The sequence below is a fragment of the Seriola lalandi genome, unplaced genomic scaffold, assembly GCF_002814215.2.
Source record: "Seriola lalandi dorsalis isolate HSWRI2012SDOR001 ecotype SW California unplaced genomic scaffold, Sedor1 jcf7180002054953, whole genome shotgun sequence".
In the NCBI taxonomy this organism is placed as follows: Eukaryota; Metazoa; Chordata; class Actinopteri; order Carangiformes; family Carangidae; genus Seriola; species Seriola lalandi.
The window spans coordinates 394059-414534 of NW_019525504.1; the positions used below are offsets into that span (position 1 = coordinate 394059).

A 20476-nucleotide genomic window follows, 5' to 3' on the forward strand; every position below is an offset into this window, starting at 1 on the left:
ACAGCTGTCTGATGGCATAACAGACCAGTGTCTGTGCTAATCTACGCTGTAAGCAGGAGGAACTGCTGCCAGCTTAATCTCCTCTCCACTGATGGAGTGTGGACTGCCATGCAGCTATGCAGGGCTAGGGCTAAATTGACAACTGCAGGCAAGCTGTATTACATTGGGCAGAACTAGTTGTTGAAGCTATACTCCAGTCACCTCAAATTAAGCCTCTCCAGATGGTATCTGGGTGCTACTGACCCGACCATCAACGAGGACTGCTCCAAAAAAAGAAAAAAGAAAAAAGAAAAAAGAAAAAAAAAACCTGGTGATTACTGTGATGTTCCCCTGAGCCCGTGTCCCCTCGCACGGGGAAAACCAGTCACTTTGGTGCTTGGGGATAAAGCAAATGACAAGTTTCTGCTGTTCATGATATTTCATAAGCTGAGCTTCATCTTGTGCCAAAACAAAAATCCCTTCACATTTTTAAGTGACAGCATTTAATTTGATTCGAAATAATAGAGCAGAGCTGAGCCTAAAATCAATGGGATATTACATTGTGCTTTGATGTAGCAGGGTTGATACAATCTTCTAATTGAATCTACACAGTCCTGACTTCAAACTCCGGCAGCAGCAACGACAGCCCTGATGTTTGGTGGATATCACACGGCGTTATTTTAAGACTCGCGGGGGACGATATTCAATCACTTCATTTAAGAGCCTCTAGTCAGAGAATACAGAACATGTTATGGCTTTCTGTGCATTTCAGTGATGCACCAGTGGCCCTTTAACCTCTACATCAAGACTAAAAGATTAGAAACTGCTCAGTGGCAGAGCTCCCAGAATGCATGTGTGGATGATGGTGCAGCAGGGGATCTCTGGAAAAGACTCAGAGCTCTGTTCATTCCCCTATGGCTAAATAAAGACCATGTTTTACCTTCTTACAACCAGAACTCCACAAGGTCAAGTCTGCCAGTTCCTGTCATGATGAGTTCCATTGTTCTTTGGCCTTCAATCACACACTAATAGTTAAAGCTACATTAGTAGATTTATTTTGAACACTTGGGGCAGTAGAACATACTGAAGCCTTAACCTTCACATTAAAGCTCCAAATTTAATTATTTTTAAAGTATATTTTAATATTTTAAAGTATTGATCCATAAGAAGATATATTTGTGGTTTAAAGAACCAAAAACCATCTATATGTAGTTTTACATCTCCTCTCTCAGGCTTCTCTCTGGAGCTGTAGTAGCAACAGGTCAGTTAACCAATCAGAAGAGATGATGCTCTGAGCCTCTCTTCTGATTGGCTGACTGTTTTCTGAGTGATCCAATAAAAATCTAGCAAATTTGGCTGAGAGCAGTGACTGCTTTGTTGTGACATCACAAAGTTCCAGAAGTCCTGACAGCTGGTTTTAAGACTCAGTTTCTAAATACAGGCTGTGTGTATTTCTCTGTGGACTGAGCGCTTTGATACTTTCACAGTATTAATATAGAACCTAGACCCTTATAATCAAACAACACATGGACATCTACCTTTACACTATATGGGACCTTGAAATCACATGCAAGTGACACCAGCATGGTTGTAAGTTTGTATCCGGACATGTCCCATCAAATATTCATGGAGGACAGAATTGTCCAACCGAACAATATTTGAGTGAATTCGTTCACACTGTTTGTTTGTTCCGATGTCTGCTCCCAGAGGCTAGGTTTCCAAGACGACAGAGTTAGGCATGCTAGCATCTAATTGGCTGAAAGAGCAGGTGCTATCTAGAGGCTCATGTCATGTACAAATATCACAAGGTGGTAAAAGTGGATCAGTGTCAGTCCAGACTTCAAACATGGGAGAAAGTTTAGAATTTCAGATGACTCTTTCCTCTGTTGTCTGTACTGCAGGACACAACTTAATGTTGTCCATACCAGCAGGTTTTGTACTGTGCAGATATCATGCCACCAAAAAACAGACATCAGGAGCTTTTTCCCCATCCACAGCATAATAGTAATCTAACGAGCCAACATCCACAGAGATTTAAAATGAAAACCTGCTAGCTAGCTAACGTCACCAGCCTTACATTATTAGATCAATAGTGATGCATCACTGGATTAGCAGCATTTTACTGTGGTAGCCGGTCAAGGTGGAGCTAGTTTTAAATGTGAAATCAAGGGGAAAAGGAAACTGCAACACCAGCCTGGTTTCCTTTGCAACATAGAAGCAATTTTTCTTTTTTTTAGAAAAGTTGACAGACAAAACACAGGTGTGAATATTCTGTGTTTCCATTGAGTGATGTTATGTGAATAAAGCTTCTTCTCTCACGAAAGATTTCTAGCAGCCTTTCTGTTACAACTGGCTCCCTGGGGCCTGATATGACAGGAGCAGCAACTTGAATGTGAGAAAAGTGTTTCCATTTCAGTTTAGTGAAATATTACTTGCTTGTCATGCAAAAAACATTGTTTTGCGACATTTGAAAGTTTTTTTCAATTTTTTTCCATTAATGTTTTAAAGTTTTCAACTTCAAATTGCACATTAAGCAAGTTGATGGAAACACACCTAGTAGTAGGACTACTGAATGTAAAAATGTTGATGTTGGATGCAAAATATTGTTTGTTTTTCTCTCCTTAAAGTGTTCAGCTGACTGCATCAAAAGGTCATAAGGTCAAAACTTTCTTTTTAGTAAAACTTTCTTAAAATGCATTAAAGTGCAAGCACTGCTGTGGATGTTTATGATGTGAGATATAGTGGAAACAGCATCAGGTTGATGAAATCATTCAGGCTTATAGACCTCTGGCTGCAGATCTGTTGTTGGTCCAGAAAACAGGATTTCCTGAAGAAGCATCTTTCCATTTGTTGACTCACTTTCATTAAGCATCACTGTGATTGGCTCAGCTGTTTCAGCTGTTGAGTGATGAGACTGGTGATGTGACTATGTTCTACAACGACACGTACTGCCTGTGTGATTAAAACAGTAATCTGATCCACTGTTAATGAGAAAAACATTGATTATTCCAGCTAATTGAAAGGAGGTACCCGGGACTCTGGTTTCAGGTTGTACACTGTCTGTGTCACTGGATTTTTGCCACCTCAGTCAGATCTACATTCCCTGAATCAGCCTTCAAACACTGTGCAGATGATACATAAAAGAAAAAGGCTGCATAAAACTGCCCCACCTCTGACTTTGTGACCTGCGGTAAATCCACAACACCACTAAGCCACCACATTTTCTGAAAAGCACACAGTGGCTTTGGTTCGCAGTTAACAGATCATAACATGAGTCGCTCAGAGCCCATACATCAAATGATTTGGCTGACAGGCTTTCTCTCTCTTCCCCTTCTGCGTGGATTAACAACAAGCTTAATGTGTTATTTTACTGCGGATTAAGAGCAATAATACACCCCACACACAAGCCACAGTAACCCCCCTCTGTTCACTCAGAGACGTGAAGCCTCTGACTTTGATCCACATCTTGTTGAATGTGTGTGTATGTGTGTGTGTGTGTGTGTGTGTGTGTGTGTGTGTGTGTGTGTGTGTGTGTGAAACCATGTAGATATGTAACAATCTTGCAGGGCAGGCAGCGTGTACTCGTCAGCGCTGCTATTCACAAACCGGGGGTGTGAGATATGATAGACAAGGATTTTTACTCTTGGGGGAGGGGGCTACTGAAATGATGCTACTGGTTGCATTATGGGAAATGTTGGATCCAATGTTGTAGGGGCTTGACCCACTGAAGGGACTTAAAGGAGAAGCTTTTTTATATGAATTCACAGCTATGGTAGAGAAACTCTCTCCGATACTGGGTTGTGTTCAAATAAAAACAAAAAAAGTAATTTCAAAGGGGGGTAAAGTCTTGAATCTAAGCTTTAGATCTGAGGATGGAGATATGGATCATCCACTGGCCAACACTTAATCCTGAGCCTCGACAACCATCGGCCAGATCGTCATGAAATTTTCTGCAGAGATTCATTCTGCTGGACTCCTGTTTTTTCAGCTAGCAATGCCGCAGGGTCACAATCTGCCTTTGACCTTTGAATATCTTAAAAAGTATCTTAAGAAGATAACGCCTAGATTTTCATAAAGAGTATCTCTAATTTTCACGGTCCCAGGAGGATAAAACCTAGCTTCGGATTACTTTCTTACTTTTTTATAGCATCACCATTTTTTTCCACTTAATGGAAAAGAGGTGGATGTTTATTATTGGGGGAAGGGAATACTGAAATAATGCCATCGGTTATATCATGGGAGATTTTGTAGCAAATGTTGTCAATGCTTGACCCACTCAAGGGACTTAAAGGAGAACCTTTTTTTATATGGATCCAGAGCTATGGTAAAAAGCCCCTTTTCATCCACTGGCCAAAACTTAATCCTGAGCCTCGACAACCACCATACAGATCTTCATTAAATTTTGTGCAGAGATTCATGTTGGACCCCTGTTTTTTAAGTTAGTGCCATCAGCAGGTCACAATCTCCCCTTAACCAACATCTTAAAAAGTAAATCCTGGATTTCCATGAAGAGTATCTCTTATTTTCATCATCCCAGGAAGATAACACCTCCTTCTGAACAATTGTCTAACCTTTCTTTATTGTCACCATTGGGCCACATTGTCTACATAATGGAACCAGAATAGAAAAACTAGAATTACCACTTTGTGTCTGCCTCCTCCACTCCTAAAGACTTGTTTCAGGCTACATGCCTGTTTATCCAGACTCATATAAAATATGAAGCATTTGTGTGAAATTTTGTCATAATTGCTGTGTGAAGTCTTGAGTAAGAAGTATTTGTGAGGTCATACTGACCTTTGCCCTTTGACCACAGAAAAAACTAATCAGTTCATCCAAGTGAACGTTTCTGCCCAAGGTAATGGAATTCCCTTGAAGAGATCTGCAGATATTGTGTTCACAAGGCCAAAACTGTATTTTGTGAGGTCACCGTGACCTTGATCTTTGACCTTCAAAATCTAATCAGTTCATCCTTGTGAATGTTTGTGCCAAATTTGAAGAAATTTTGTCAAGGCGTTAATAGGATATCAAGTTCACGACATACGTTCAAATGGACACCCTGAAAACATAATGCCTCTGGCTCTGACTGTCCCCAGTGTGGAGGCATTAGAGGAAAGAGGTAGTTCACTCACTATAAATTGTGAGGTCCCTGGAAGCATTGTTTCAACCAGCAAGTGCTTGTCAGGAAAAACTTTGGTGGTCACGTTGAGAGTTTACAATATCTAATGAACAGACTACATGTTCTCTTGTTTAGTTTTTACTGCTTTCATCTCCCTGCAAACCAATGCTGGGTTTTAACACTAAAACCCAATGCTGTCTAATTGACATTGTGCCATTTAGCAGATGTTGGGTTTTGCTTATGACCTGAATGTTGGTATTTTACATGTCAGTTGGCATTGGCATGAGACGTTTGGAAGATGTTAGACTTTAGTTATTTAACAACGCAACTTAATAATTATAATAATAATAATAATAATTATAATATATTTTATTTATAGGCACCTTTCACGGCACTCAAGAACACCTTATAACGCACAGTAGAAGATAAAAAAACTAATACAAGGCCTAAAATACAAAATAATCAAGTACAAGGCATAAAATACAGAATAAATTTGAATAAATGTAATTGTATAAAATTAATATGATTAGGCGCTGGTGCCGGAGTTAAAGAGAGTAGGCAAGTTTGAAGAGGTATGTTTTGAGGTGGGATTTGAAAACAGGAAGAGAATCAATATTACAGATGTCTTGTAGAAGGGAGTTCCAGAGTCGAGGGGCAGCAAGGCTAAAGGTTATGAACCCCATGGTAGTGAGACAAGCAGGAGTTACAGGGAGATTAATGGAGGAGGAAGATCTAAGAGCACACGCAGGTGAACAACTTTGGAGTAGATTGGAGAGATAAGCAGTCACTAGGTTGTAAAGTGACGGTGTTTAACGGGAATCCAGTGGACTTGCTGGAGAACAAGAGTACTATGTTCTATTGAGGGAGTTCTGGTAATGATACGAGCTGCTGCATTCTGAACCAGTTGGAGTTTATGGAGGAGTTTATGGGGAAGGCCAGAGAGGATAGAGTTACAGTAATCAATGTGAGATGTGACTAAGGAATGTACAAGGATAGCAGTGCTGTGGGTTGTAAGTGACTGATGTAAGCGCTTGATATTGCGTAGATGGAAGAATGCAGCCCGGGTGATGTTATTGATGTGTGCTTCAAAGTGCAAGGTGCTGTCAAGGATGACACCGAAACTCTTAACCTGGGGTGAAGGAAGAACTGTGGCATAGTCAATATTTAAAGAGAAACTGTCAGGTTCGGCTAAAGTGTGTTTGGTACCAATGAGGAGAACCTCTGTTTTATCACTCTTGAGTTTGATTTCTTGAATTTGGAGGACAACCAGGATTTAATTTCCAGCAGTCAGTCAAAGAGGGAAGAGGGTGGAAGGGTGTCATTTGGCTTGGTAGACATCTAGAGCTGGGTGTCATCAGAATAACAGTGAAACTGAATACTGAAATTCCTGAAAATGTGTCCAAGAGGCAGGAGGTAGATGATGAATGGAAGGGGGCCTTCGACAGAGCCTTGGGGAACACTGGTGGTAACAGGGCAGGACTATGATCTGAAATTCTTTAACTGAACAAACTGTTTTCTACCAGATATAATTGATTTAAACCAGGCATGAGGGTTGGCAGTGATGCCAATAGATGATAACCTGTCTAGAAGAATATTATAGACAATTGTATTAAAGGCTGAGCTGGAATCAAGGAGTACAAGTATGGTTAATAGTCCAGAATCAGCTGCCATCAGCAGGTCATTTGTGATTTAGACCATGGCTGTCTCTGTGCTGTCTAGACTGAAATTGTTCGTACAAATGGTTATTGGTTAGGTGAGAGTGAACCTGAGAAATGACAGTTTTCTCTAGTATTTTAAAGAGGAAGGGCAGGTTTGAGATGGGGTGGGAGTTGTTCAAATTGTTGTGGTCTGCACCAAGGTTTCTTCACAGTTGGAGTTATTACCAGAAGACCAGAAGTAAGGGAAGAGTGTCAGACAATGTCAGTTATCAGAGAGGAGAGAGACCCTCTTCCAACTCAACTGGTGAAAGCCTGTCTTCCCTCTAACTGGCAGGTAGAAGGTTTAGAGTTTTGAATTAAACCAGGGATTTCAATAACAGTTGGGATTTTCGTACAATGCTGGATAAGTTGAGCTGTGAACCATATTTCCAGGTGAGTCAATTGTTGGTGGATGTTTTCAATTTCGGCATTGAAGACATCCATGAAAGTGTTACATTGAGCAATGCAGTACTTATGAGATGGGGGAGTATCAGGTAGCCAAAGGATGTTCTTTACAGTGGAAAAAAGTGCTCTTGTGTTCCCTTTACCAGAATTAATTAAGTCTGCATAATAAGCATTTTTTGCTGTGGAGAGAGCGTCCTTATAATGATGTATGTTGTCATCGTACATGTGCTTATGAACAGCAGTTCAGCAGTATACCAGGGGGCAGAATGGGTAAAGGAGACAGTGCAGGTTTTTAAAGGAGCAACGGCATCAAGGAGGCGCTGAAGTCCATCATTGTAGAGGGAGACCAGTTCATCTGGGGAAGATAAGTTGCCTTTCTTGTGGAGATTATCAACGCTAGTAGAGAAAGCAAGTCAATTTATATTCTTAATGTTCTGAAAAGAGATTGTACGATGTGGTTTCGGTTCAGATATTGTTATATTAACATTAAAAGACACTAGCTTGTCATTGGATATGGATAAGTGAGATGCTATAAAGCCAAAAGGTGTAACACCAGTACAACAGATAAGATCGAGAATATGAACTTTGGAGTGAATAGGAAAGTCTGTGAATTGCTGTAAACCAGTACTGTCAAGGCATGATCTAAAGTCCATTGTAAGAGAGTTATTAGTATTATCCATGTGTATATTAAAGTCACCCAGCAGATGACCATTGGAAGATATAGAGCACAAGGAGGCAGTAAAGATAGAAAATTAATTTAAGAAATCTTTGTTAGGCTTTGGCGGTCGGTAAACAGTTGCAAGCATAGTGGGATTTGGACCATTGATTTGTATGGCCAGGGACTCAAATGTAACAGATGAGGTATAGAAGAAACTTTCCACTTCTTATTATAAAGTATCCCCAGCGAGAGGCACAGGGTTGACAGGTGTAGACTTACGCAGGTGGAATAGTTTGATTGAGCTGTGAAAAATCGTTCGGTTGTTGCAAGGTCTCTGTCAAACGCAGAAAGTCAAACTTATGATCCGTCATTAGGTCGTAGAGTACACTTGTTGGTGAGGGAGCGGATGTTGAACATGGCACTAGCCGACCTGTCTAGGCTGGCTAGCACCTTATAATCAACATTTCAACCAGGTTTTCTTGAGGGTTGGGAGGATGAAGACCAAAAGGATTGTATTGACTTTGTGTCATCGAACTTGAAGTTCCAATGCAACCAACGGTGTATATATTCCCGACGAAGATGACGAAGAATATACACGTGAGAGTAGAGTGCAGATGGTGGCTCAGAGGGGTGGAATCGGAGTTGAAAAAGTTCCGCAGATGTGTATTCATTTGATGTCACTCAATGAAATATGACAAAGAGAGTAGACCAGGCAATCGTAATCCATACAAGCAGTCTGTTAATCCGCATTGTTGCCAGTATGGGAGAGGGAGAAACAACAAGCTGAGAGAGGCAGAGAAGCCAGCAACCAGGTATGGCACAGGGAGCTTCACAGTATGCAAAACCACCAGATTATTAGTTATCGTTAAAAGCAACAAACAGCAAACTCTGGCAAGTGTATGCACAATTAACTACTGTCCATTTGACTAAAAGGACAGCAGAGAGACAATTAGAAATCTGGAGAGCAGCGGCAGCCAGATTGCGCCAGCGTTCCCTCAACCGGAAGCCCAACTTAAAACCAACAAAACATCAACATGAGCTGTCGCCAGTATTCTACGTCAAAGTTACATTTACATTAGGCGTTGTCCTGATATTAACATTTCCAAAGTTTTTGTCATCCCATGTCACAATCTAAATACAACCAAATCACCAAATGATATTGGTGGCAGCTGCCACCAGGGCACCTGTGCCCTACTGAGATTGTGCAGTATATGAACACTATGTACCATTCATGCTTCATACTTTCCACTTAGGCTCAAGAAATCCAACAATCTATTTGTCAGATAAACCCCTCTCATGAACATACAGTACTGACTGTAACAACATCGTTTCTGTTCTTTGTACTTCCTCAGAGATATACTCTGAGTGTTAAAGGAAACTAGAGTTTATTTCAACATGGGTTTTATTTTAGTGGTTCAGTGATTGGTTTCAGTGAACCACCGACTCACCGAAATCTCAGAATGTAGTGCCTTCGTTAAAGATAAACACCAACAGGGGAAAAGACAAGCTGTCAAACAAATAAACTAATAGATTAAATTAGTTCAAAAGAGAAAATAAAGGCAAATGTTTAACCTTATCACCCAAACTGTGAACATTCGTCCATCGCAATGTACAAACTGGATGTCAGAGCTGTGTCCACATAGTTTTCCCTCTCTATGAGGGATTATTATTATTTGTGACATTACGAGTGCAATCAGTTTCAGTCTGACCTCCAAATAAAGTGGGTCAGATGATCTGGATAAACTATTTGTCTGATCTTATAAAAGCTTGTTTTTCTTGCGCCATTGGATTTCTCTTGCTGGGTTCAGAGGTCTCAGTAGTAACTTATCCTACTACTATAAATGGAGAGATGTTTGTGTGTCTGTCAATGTAACTTAAGGTGACCAGATCAATAAACATTAAAATACCCAATGTTTTTACCTATGACATAAAAAAGAGGGACAGTCCTGGTTTTATGTATTTTGACCAGGTAACTGTTGTACTGTAATAAACTATGGTTATGGGTGACTGATAAAATGACGACTCCCTACCTCTGAAGCTGTCATGAAGTCCTATTGTCTATCTATTCCTCAATTATTTATATTTCTTTATTTCCTAAGTGCCCACAGATCAAAAGAATCTAAAGCATTTTTCCAAAAAGGTTGTGTATATTGCTGTGTGAAGTCAAATGCAGAGTCAGAACAACAACAACAAAAAAGAAAAATCTGATTGAACTCTATTTCGATGGTTTTAGCTTCATTTCTAAAGCTGCTAAAGCTAGCAGCTAGCCCCCTCTGTTGGTCAAAACAACCAAAATGCTAGACATCTATTTTTTAATTCACAGTTAGAAACGGGGACATTTCTTGGGACAGCTCCTGCCGGGGACAGGCCACCAAAAATGGGGCTGTCCCCAGAAAAGAGGGACATCTGTGCGACTTCTCCATCTAGGAAGGAGCTAGAGGCACAAGGTTTTGAAGGGAACTGTTTCTTAATGAGGCCTTTCGAACAACACCAAGTTTTCCCAGTTCGGTTGTTCAGTTCTTTTTTCCCTTGCACATATTCTGTGTGATTTACGGTAATGCAGTAACAAGGCTCAGGGTTCAATACAACCCTACAACTACTGTTGGTCCACTGTGCTTCTGTTCTTACTGGAGTAAACTGTCTCCGTCAGACCTAAAGAGAAGCAAAAGCAATAACAGTTGTCAAGACATGAAGAAGCTGAACACAAGGGATTTGTGCACAGCACTGAATCTCCAGGGAGGTCAGGTTATTATTCTGAAGTACAAGAAAAGTAGCGAGTTGTCATCGACTTCCCACAACCAGTGTTCACTAACAGCAGCTCTACACAGCATTCAACAGGAGAGAGAGAGAGCATGAGGAAGGAATAAAAGTCAACACTGTGCGTAAGGAACTGTTGTAATTTTGTATAAACAGCTGTTATATGGTAGCTGATGTCATATCAACTGTCAAAAAACCCTCATATAATGACATGTACGTTTCTACACTTCATCTGTGTGAACGAAGGAAAACAACATGTGTATGTAACAAATAATAACTATGACCTTAATAATCAAATATACTATTATTCCTACACTTCTCCAAAATCTTATGACAATTGTGTGTCTGTGTGTGCTTTTTCAAATATGTGTCATTCACCTTTTGCCTTTTGCCGAGATTCATGGGAAATCAGGGAAACCACCAGTAAAAGCAATAATAAGGGCAAAGGCAAACGTTAAAAAATCTTACAGGTTGAAAAGACGCACATTGGAAGATGCAAACCTAGCTTTGTTCTACACTAAGGCTGTGTAATTAACCAAAAAATTATCAGGGACTTAAAGGTCCCATATAGTATAAATGTAGATGTCCATCTGTTCTTTCATTATAAAGCAGGTCGAGGTTCTCTATTAATACTGTGCACACAGTCCACAGAGAAACACACACAGCCTGTATTCTGAAAATGAGCCTTAAAACCAGCCATCAGGAACTTTGTGATGTCACAACAAACTACTAGAGCTCCAGAGAGAAGCCTGAGAGAAGAGATGTAAAACTACATATAGATGGTTTTTGTTTCTTAAAACCACAAATATAGCTTCTTATGGATCAAGACTTCAAATAAAACACAGAAGAAGAGGAAAATATGGAGCTTTAATATGAAGGTTTACGCTTCAGTTTGTTTTGCTGCCTCCAAAGGTCCCAAAAAATCTAGTGATCAATCCCTGCAGAAAGTCACAATGTTGCGATTGCAATAATGAATGCAAATTCAACCAATTCTGTGAATTCTGCGAGTTTTTGAGCCTCTAAAATAGAGACTTATTTTAGTTTGAAAACTCCAGGGTTGAGTTGTAGCCTGGACAGGCAGAAATGATACCACAGATACCCGTCTCGCCTCCTGATTGGGCCTTATCAGTCAGGACTACCAGTCAGAGGTGAATGTATCATGGATAGCAACCAAAGATAACACCACCATTTATTTTTCCTCTTAGAACCAGGGGTGGCGATTTGATGATCTTATATTGTGGATGATCTTACTTAAACATATGATCCACTTTTCAGATTAAATCATACAGATTGCTTCATTGAAAATTTCTATATTTAGATATTCAGAAGTTCAACCTCTGTTAACCAGACCATGTTAACTGTTAAACAGCTAGCCTGCTAACTGAAGCTGGAGATAGCAGTCCTTGTTCTGCTCTTCAGCCTTGGTGAGTTTTGAACCATGAACCAGTTCTCCACCAGAGCAGAACAAGAACCACCGTCACCAGTTGCAGTCCAAGATGGTGGAGTTACAGTCCTTCTGCAGGACAAAAGACCTGTCTGCAGGCCGGGAAACAGGAAGAGGCGACTGAACTTGCAAATTGTAATTTTATATATAAGTCAAAAATAAACAACAGACCAAAGGAATACTCTGTATGAACTGAGCAAAAACTGAGATTGGTTGTGACTCAACTTGTAAACAGCAATGTGGGAGAAGAATAGTGGCGAGCAGACAAAAGCATCAAAGCGACAGATAGATACGAATCACAACTTCCAGTCAGGATTTTCACAATAAAATCAAAGCGGAAACAGGATACAGATCATGATTAAGATCGTAAGATCAGGATTCTACCCAAAAAAGATTTTCATATGAACACATTCACATTATCTAATATGTAAAGAGCATGGTTCAAAAAAAGAGGGAGGCCAATCAGTCCCAAAGTAATGGATCATTAATAATACTCAAGGTAAAAGTTTGAAATAATTGTGATATTGATTTGAGATCTACTCTGCACCACCATCATTCTCTCCACACCTGCCTCGAGTCAGGAAGCAAAACACAAGATGTAAAAAATCCATCATTTTTATTTATTTATCTAACTTTATATCTACATTCAGCAACCTCAAGTCTGTCATTTGGATAACAGCAGCTGTTTTCGCTCTGAGTCTGTTATTGACTTGCTTATTTGGAGGAAGGGGTGGGGGTGGGGAGTGGTGTTGGGGGGCTTTTTTCAATTCCAGCCTCTCTCACTCTGATGCAGCTCATCCAGTGGCTTACTTATCTGTTCTGCTGTAAAAACCATGGTAAAGTGCTATTAAATATAGAAAAGGCTGAGGCTTTAAACACATCTGGAGGCAGCAGCCCTGTGGAGGGAAACAGGGCGGAGGACAAGAATCTTTATACTAATGTGACTGCAGCCGTGTATCCTCTGTTGGGACTCTGTGCCAGTTATTTTTAGTCCCATTTCCACTGTGACCTCCTGCTAAACGCTCTGCCTCACTGTGACGGGGGAGAAGCCACTAACTCTCTTAATTACGGTTCCATCCTCTTCACCAACAAAGTAGAACTCCAAACGAGTGAAAAGAAGATTTATTCTTCTCCCATTGTGTTTCAGAGCAGAGATGTGGGTGCATCCTTGTCTCCAAATGTCTTTATGAAAGCTCGGTTGAGTTTTCAGGAGATCCAACAAGTTGCATTTGATTGCTTAAAAGAGACATAAGAGGCGCACACTTCTAAGCATGTTAACAAAGACCTAGCCTTGAGCTACTTTCTGAAGCAGTCCAGTGATAAAATACTACTATCTCTACATTTAACCCATGCCTGGAAAAGAGATGAGGGTGTGCATAAACCATCCTCTCAACTGTGGTCTTTAGATCACACTCTGAACAACACCAATGGGACATCTGAAAAGCTTCATAAGTTGGGGAACAACTTCTCAATGCTCGAGCATCTGCCACACTGAGAGACTCATCTTAAAAAGCCAGCACAGGAGATTAGTGACATTGTCGGCCTGAAGAAGAGCTTTAGATGTAGCTGTTCCTGTGTTCCAGCAGGACAAAAAACATGTCTGTTCTCTGCTGCAGCGCTGGCCGACCTGCTGATGGAGCAGGATTAATGTGGAGAGATGCTTCATGCTTTGAGATGATTACAGGAGGCGGATGGATACTTCAAAATGGTTTAACATCAAAGAGCCCAACATGTCAAACATCAATCAATTATGAGACATCAGCGCAGACGCAACAAGTGCTGACACGCAACTGATTTTTCACAGCAATGCTCATTGCTGTGAAAAATGTTTATAACACTGCATTTGGACTGCGTTTGACAGTTTATTTTACAATAAACTACAACTGAAATCAGTTTATTTGATCTTTATGAATTAGTGTTTTCTGACATTCATAGAAGATTGTGTTTGTTTCTATGAAAATTATGTTATGCTGCTTGGATCTCATATTCAGTTTGGAGCTGCAGGGTTAGGGGACTCAAATAATCCAAAAATTCATAAATCAGCAGGAAGAGAATTGTGGTCCGTCTCATTCTTATGAACTCTATATGTCAGTAACAACATGAGGGAATTTCTTATAATTTGGTACAAACATTCATTTGGACATGAGGATGAACTGATAAGAATTTGATGGTCAAAGGTCAAGGTCACTGTGACCTCACAAAACATGTTTTTGATCATAACTCACCAATTAATATGGTAATAATGACACAATTCAACACAAATGTCTAATAGGATATAACAACTAAGTGATGACATGACAGGTCAAAGGTCAACTTCACAGTGACATTATAATGTTCTGCAAAAACCAAGCATCAACAAACACTTCAGAACCAAGACCTGCACTTCCTCTAATGACCACTAGAGTCTGGCTCCAACTATTGAGTCAATCCCCATAGACTCCTATGTTACAATTTCCTCCTTCAACTGTTTATATAACTCACCTGTTCACATTTTATTGAGGCTTAAAGTTATGTAGAATTCAGGGCATGGCCTCTATTAATGACAGGTGGGTGAACGTATGCTTGTCACAAACCAGCATTCATTGAAGACTCAGCTCCATACACGCCCCTGCTCTTTGACCATTTTTGGATTAGCTATAGTTAGGGGTGGAGTCAGATACTGCCAAGATGGCAACAGTGGAGTGGCTCACTCTGAGCTTCAAAACCGCTCTTCAGAAACCTGTGGGAGACATCAGAGAGGCTACATCTATCTTTATTTACAGGCTATGGCAAAAAGACTTTTCTGGACATCACTGAACGCCGTAACTCAGGAAGGGGAGATTGTGACCATATTTCACATTTGGTCAGCAATTGAACTGGTGACACTGATATTAGGATTGTACAGATCTTTGATCTGATTGTTTGGTTGAAGATGTGTGTGCAGCAGCCATGTTTTACAATTCGTAGCTTCTTTGCAGCAACATCCACATTTGAAGCTTTGTCTACTGTCATGGCTGCAACTTTATGTCTTGTCTTTATCAGCCCAGCATCTGAACATATACGAGTTTGAGTCGGTCTTTTGTTTCTCTCAATAAACTTACACACTAATACGGCGACATACAGCAGAACAAGAACAGCAAAGCTTAACATAGTCAAGTCACATCAATTCTATTTATAGACCCCTATAACACAAAAAACTGCCTCACTGGAAAATCAGTCTTCACTTCATGTTGTAAGGGTCTGAACAGACATAGATGTAAACTGAGGCATAAATCTTGTGTTGATACTGGTTTTCTACAAAATACTGACTTCAAAGTCCGCTTACAAGCTTTTTCTGGAGCTTTTGACCACCTCTCAAAGTCATCACCAGTGAAGTTGACAAGACAACTCAGCACATGAGCTGTGGTTAAAGCTTTGGGAAAAAAAAGCTGCTGAATGAATCTGTGTGTTTGTGATAATAAATGGAAAAAGGAAAATGATTTACTAAAACGTCTCCGCACTTACCTCCAAACGCCGGCCTCATGGTGAAGTCATGATCATCTACTTTGAGCAGATGCTCTGTCTTCATCTTGCGAGACTTGGTCACATCTGGAGGCTTCTTTGACAAAGAGCTGCAGGAAGAGGACACTCGTTAGAGGATGAGCTACTGAAAGACTTTTACAGGTTTTAAAGAGATAAAAGGCAACGCACCGACACTGGAGAATACTGATTCAATCTGCTGACACCACTGAGAACAAGAACTGCAGCAACTGATCATTTATATGCAGCCTTTCTTTTTTTTTTCCTCACCTTCACTGTTCAAGTGCACAGGGATCAAAGAATCAGTCTCTCTCGTTCACAGTTTCCAGAGGACCACACATGAAATGTCAGAGACCTACCATCATTACAACAGAGGAGAAAATGCTAATGTGTTTGAGAAAGGTTGAGATCAGCCCTGTGATCAAGCAGCACAGCTCCCTGACTGCAGACAAGACACTGAAACTACCCTGGTTCAACAGAAACCATGCTGGGGTAAATGTCAGTGGTATCGTGTGTGTGTGTGTGTGCGCGTGTGTGTGTAACAGTGATGGTGGCGAGGCTGTTGAGACCACATGCTGAGTTAAATTACCTCTGAGGTTCAGATGGACTTGACCTGGCAGAACTACACCTGACAGATATTTTTTTTCTGATTTCACTCTTGAGACCTTTAACACGTTACATCGTAGTTTTGCTGTTGTCCAAGTACAACGACAGAAAACTGCTCCATAATGACACGTACAAATGTGCTTTTGTCAATGTATTAACTACAGTGGCCCTGAAAGCTCAACGCACTGCAATTTAGGAAAACCATAGACTGTAAATAAAGATAGACGTAGCCTCGGAGATGTCACCCAGAGGTTTCTGAAGAGCAGTTTTGAAGCTCAGAGTGAGCTGCTTCACCGTCGCCATCTTGGCAGTGTCTGACTCCGCCCCTAACTCCCAGCAAACCTAAAAATGGGAAAGAGGAGGGGTGTGTGTGGAGCCGAGACTTTGGTTCATGATGGTATGTTCCTCCACCTGTGACTCAAAGAGGCTACGCCCTCAATTCTACATAACTTGCAGTCTTAATGAAATGTAAAGGTGCGTTATATAAACAGTCGTCATGAAGGAGGAAATTAGCTACAGAGACCGAAACTGTTTTCGTACCAGGCTGTAAATTTATGCTGTAAAGTCGGACATTTTAACATGGGAGTCTATGGGGATTGACTCACTGTTGTAGCCAGACTCTAGTGGTCATTAGAGGAACTGCAGGTTTTGGTTCTTAAGTATTGGCTTCAGTTTTCAGCCCCGGAGATTGATGCTTGAGCAAAACACAAGCAAATTCAGAAACGTGCCGCAAATAGCACAGATGACAATGGAAGATTCCAGGGCATAATAAAAAGTGATGAACCTGGCTGGGAAACACCTCCATGGATGTTATTAATACATTCATGTGCACTTGTTCAATGCTTTTAACTTCAAAAGCCACAAAGTATTGAACAAGTGTGTCTCAGCTGGGTTCATCACTGTTTTGTGTCCCCTGGAAACACTTCTGTTTTTGTTTGTTGCAGCCCATTTCAGAATTTGCTAGCGTTGTGTGTATTTGCATGTGTTTTCCTAAGTTGCAGTGCGTTGAGTTTCAGGGCCACCTTACATCACCAATATAAATCTTAGAAAATGAATTAATATTAGCCTTCTCTGACCTGACAGCTGTGCTGTGGTTAAGGTTTGGTTGGGTTCAGAAACAAATCGTTATTGGTAGATAGAAGGAAGCAAATAGAGGCGTCTTGTGTCAAAGTTCATCCCTGTGTCCCACAAAATCAGTATATATATATATATATTTGCAACTATTCTGCAAAAAGTACATACATTGGGAGGAATCATAATTATGTTTTCCATCAACATAATGAGGAACTGTGGGGGAAAGAAGTGACTGAACGAATCAGTGGCCACGTTTCCATTATGTACATGCACGCAGTGGAATTTCAAAAAAACTCTCAAATGCCGCAAAAACATTCCTGCGCTCTCATGAGTTGGTTTTTCAGACGATTCCACAAAGCAATATTTCACAAATTTGAAATGGAATCACTTTTTACGCATTAAAGTGACATGACAGATATAAGATGTTTGTCTTTCTGTCATTTCGTCATTACTTCTTGCTGCAGTGGATACAGTCATTTCCAAAAATTAGCAGATGCTGAAAATCCGTCGCCACGTTCAATTGGAATGATATCGCAAGAAGAGAAAACCTAAATGGAAACACAGAACATTCACAACTGTGTTTTGTTGATTTTTCTAAAGAAGACGCTTCTATTTTGCACAAAACTGCTATGGAAACACGGATAATGAAAGCTTTTCTTTTGCCCCTAAATATCCAATCACACATTACAATATCTACTGTACATGTCTATTAACATTGAACTAAAACCAGACTCTTTCCAATCTCATCCAAAGCTTTTTGTTTCCTAAACCTAAACACAGACAGTAAATTACAGTCATTTCTCTGAGGCAGTTTTGAACAGTTTGAGTTTTTGGATCCATCTATCCAAACCCCCCACCTCCCCTACCCCTCCCTCTGCAGACTGTGTGTCCCTACAGCAACATCACACTACGTCCTCCTTCACTCATGACAAACTAGAGCGAAAATTCACACAACCACCAAACCACAACCACAAAATCCACATGTCCACTAGAGGGCTTCGCCACTCCAACATAAAAATATGAGGTTTTTTCATACAGACTGTGAGTGCAGACTGTGATTCTTAGAGCCAACTCATTGTACAAGTCCAACTCCAAACTGAGCAACGAGAGGTTTGGAGCCACGGCCTTCAAATGTGTGTTTAAACACACAAAGAAACAAACAAAGAAACAAACAAAAAAGTACTCGGTTGAGGTTTTAGCTAAAAGTCATAAGAAACCAGTCCTTCATCCACCCTGGCCTCCACCCTTCACAGTGTTGAGGCTCCACATCGGACTCATGTCACCTCCACCTTTCCCCTGACAGACACAGTCATAATCCACACAGCCACTAGAGGTCTTAGTCTGGTCGTTTGAGGCGGATGCTGCATTTGTTCTTTAGTCCTGAACCCACGTCTCCACCTGAGCAGCAGGTCAGTGTCCTTCAGGCAGATCCACCACCATCAGTGTACGGATGTGTGAGTGTGTGTGTGTGTGTGTGTGTGTGTGGGTGAATGTGGCTGGACACTGTGCACAGATTTAACTGCAGTAAATTTATCGTTTATAGTGCTGTTGTAATTTTAACCTTTGAAATGATTTCATGATTTTCCGCTCCTGTGTGTTAATCGTCTTGTTTTTTTTCTGTTGACAGGTGTTAACAAACTGTTGCACGCCTTTCAGCAACACCAGGCAATTCTGTAATAAAGCAGAGCTAATCCCTCCTGACCACACCTCAAGTTCACACTTGAACTGGGGCTTCTCAGCAAACAAAGAAAAAAATCAAAGGTGTCAAAAAAAGTTATATTTCAGATTATTTACAAAACATACATTTAATTCAACAAATGCTCCATAATTCATTTTTTCCTAAAAAATTTCAGATTATACTTCTTCTGACTTCAGTTTCTTTTTTCTTAGGAAAAATTTGAATCATTTAAAATATCATGACAACTGAGCTCCACTACTCTCCAGCATCTTAAACCCATGCAGCCTCAGACCTGTCACTAGCCTGCACTCACCTCCTGTGTGATGTAGCTACCTGGTAAATATTATGATAATGACAATTAAAAATGTTATTTTATCTGTTATCTGCTCGAATGTGCGCACAGCTCTCCGCCTTTCCCTCTCATGTATCCCTGTATTCATTTGCCCTGAATCCTGCACTTACGTGCCATGCTTCTGGGTCTCCACGGTACCGGTCCATCTCCGCACCCGGTGGCCGTGCTTACGGCATTCACCGGTAACGAGCAGACACAGAAGTAAAATCAGAGGTTTGGTCAAATAAGGCATCGTGACGGCGCAAATCCACAGGTGAGTCCCTTGAAAGCCCCTTTCCGTCGGTTCATTCCAGCAGGGGTCAGCCGGCAGCGCATGGTTCTCAGCAGAGGAGGGACGCGTCCTCGGTCATGGCATCAGACTCTCTGCCACGCGAGGCTGCGGGAGAGTAATGCGCGCGCGTGTGTGTGTGTGTGTGTGTGTGTGTGTGCGATCCTATACACTGTCTGCACCTATCCCCTCACGAGACACACACACACACGCACGCACACACAGATATATATTGAGAGAGAGAGTGAGAGAGAGAGAGGGGGAGAGGGGCTGAACATCTGTAGCCTACATGCTCCAAGGGAAAATACACACACACACACACACACACACACACACACAAGGGGATTATTATTTGCAGCCTGGCATGACACAACAAGAGAGGCAGATTATTCCTCCCTCTTGTAAATAAAACCTCTATCATAGGAATCACGTTTCACTCCACTCAGGGACTCGGTGGAGCAGTTTAAACGCAACTCCCACTTTCACGTAGCGCAGGAGCAGAGGAGGCGTTCTGGCTGCAGCTGCTGGTTTGATTCCCAGTTCCTCTTTACAGAATGTCAGAGTGTCCTTGAGCAACACACTGATGCCCAACTTGCACGCCTGTTGTGGCAGCTGCAACCTCTGCGGCTGCATAGAGCCAAAGCACTGAGCACTTTTCTCATGAAGTCACTGTTATTTTGGAAATTGTTGTCTACCTATATGAACTAATATATTTGTTAATGATTATGTAAAAGCTGTAAATATTATGTATTTTCATATTGCCAGAAAATGCAATGTGTTGGTCTGTAACACTTCCCCTACCCTGTTTGGCTCTTTGTCCCGAGCCCATTGGTTCCTACTGCAGCAGAGGTAGAGCTAAACTCAACTATGCAAGTAGCAAAATGGATCGATCTTTAGTGTGCAGTGGCACCGGCAGCTGTAATCCTGTACACACTGTGCGTACA

At 41.0% G+C, this 20476-nt stretch overlaps 1 protein-coding gene across 1 annotated transcript in view; it reads right to left on the reverse strand.

Moving 5' to 3' along the window:
- The window catches only part of gabrr2a (gamma-aminobutyric acid type A receptor subunit rho2a), a 75298-nt gene extending 55701 nt beyond the window's left edge, over positions 1 to 19597 (reverse strand). Inside the window, exons 1-2 of the mRNA XM_023394728.2 lie at positions 19375 to 19597; positions 15540 to 15646 (exon numbers count right to left, since the gene is read on the reverse strand). Of these exons, the coding sequence (XP_023250496.2) occupies positions 15540 to 15646; positions 19375 to 19496 (229 nt within the window). The 5' untranslated portion in view covers positions 19497 to 19597. The remainder of the gene's footprint in view (positions 1 to 15539; positions 15647 to 19374) is intronic.
- Positions 19598 to 20476: the final 879 nt, after the last annotated feature.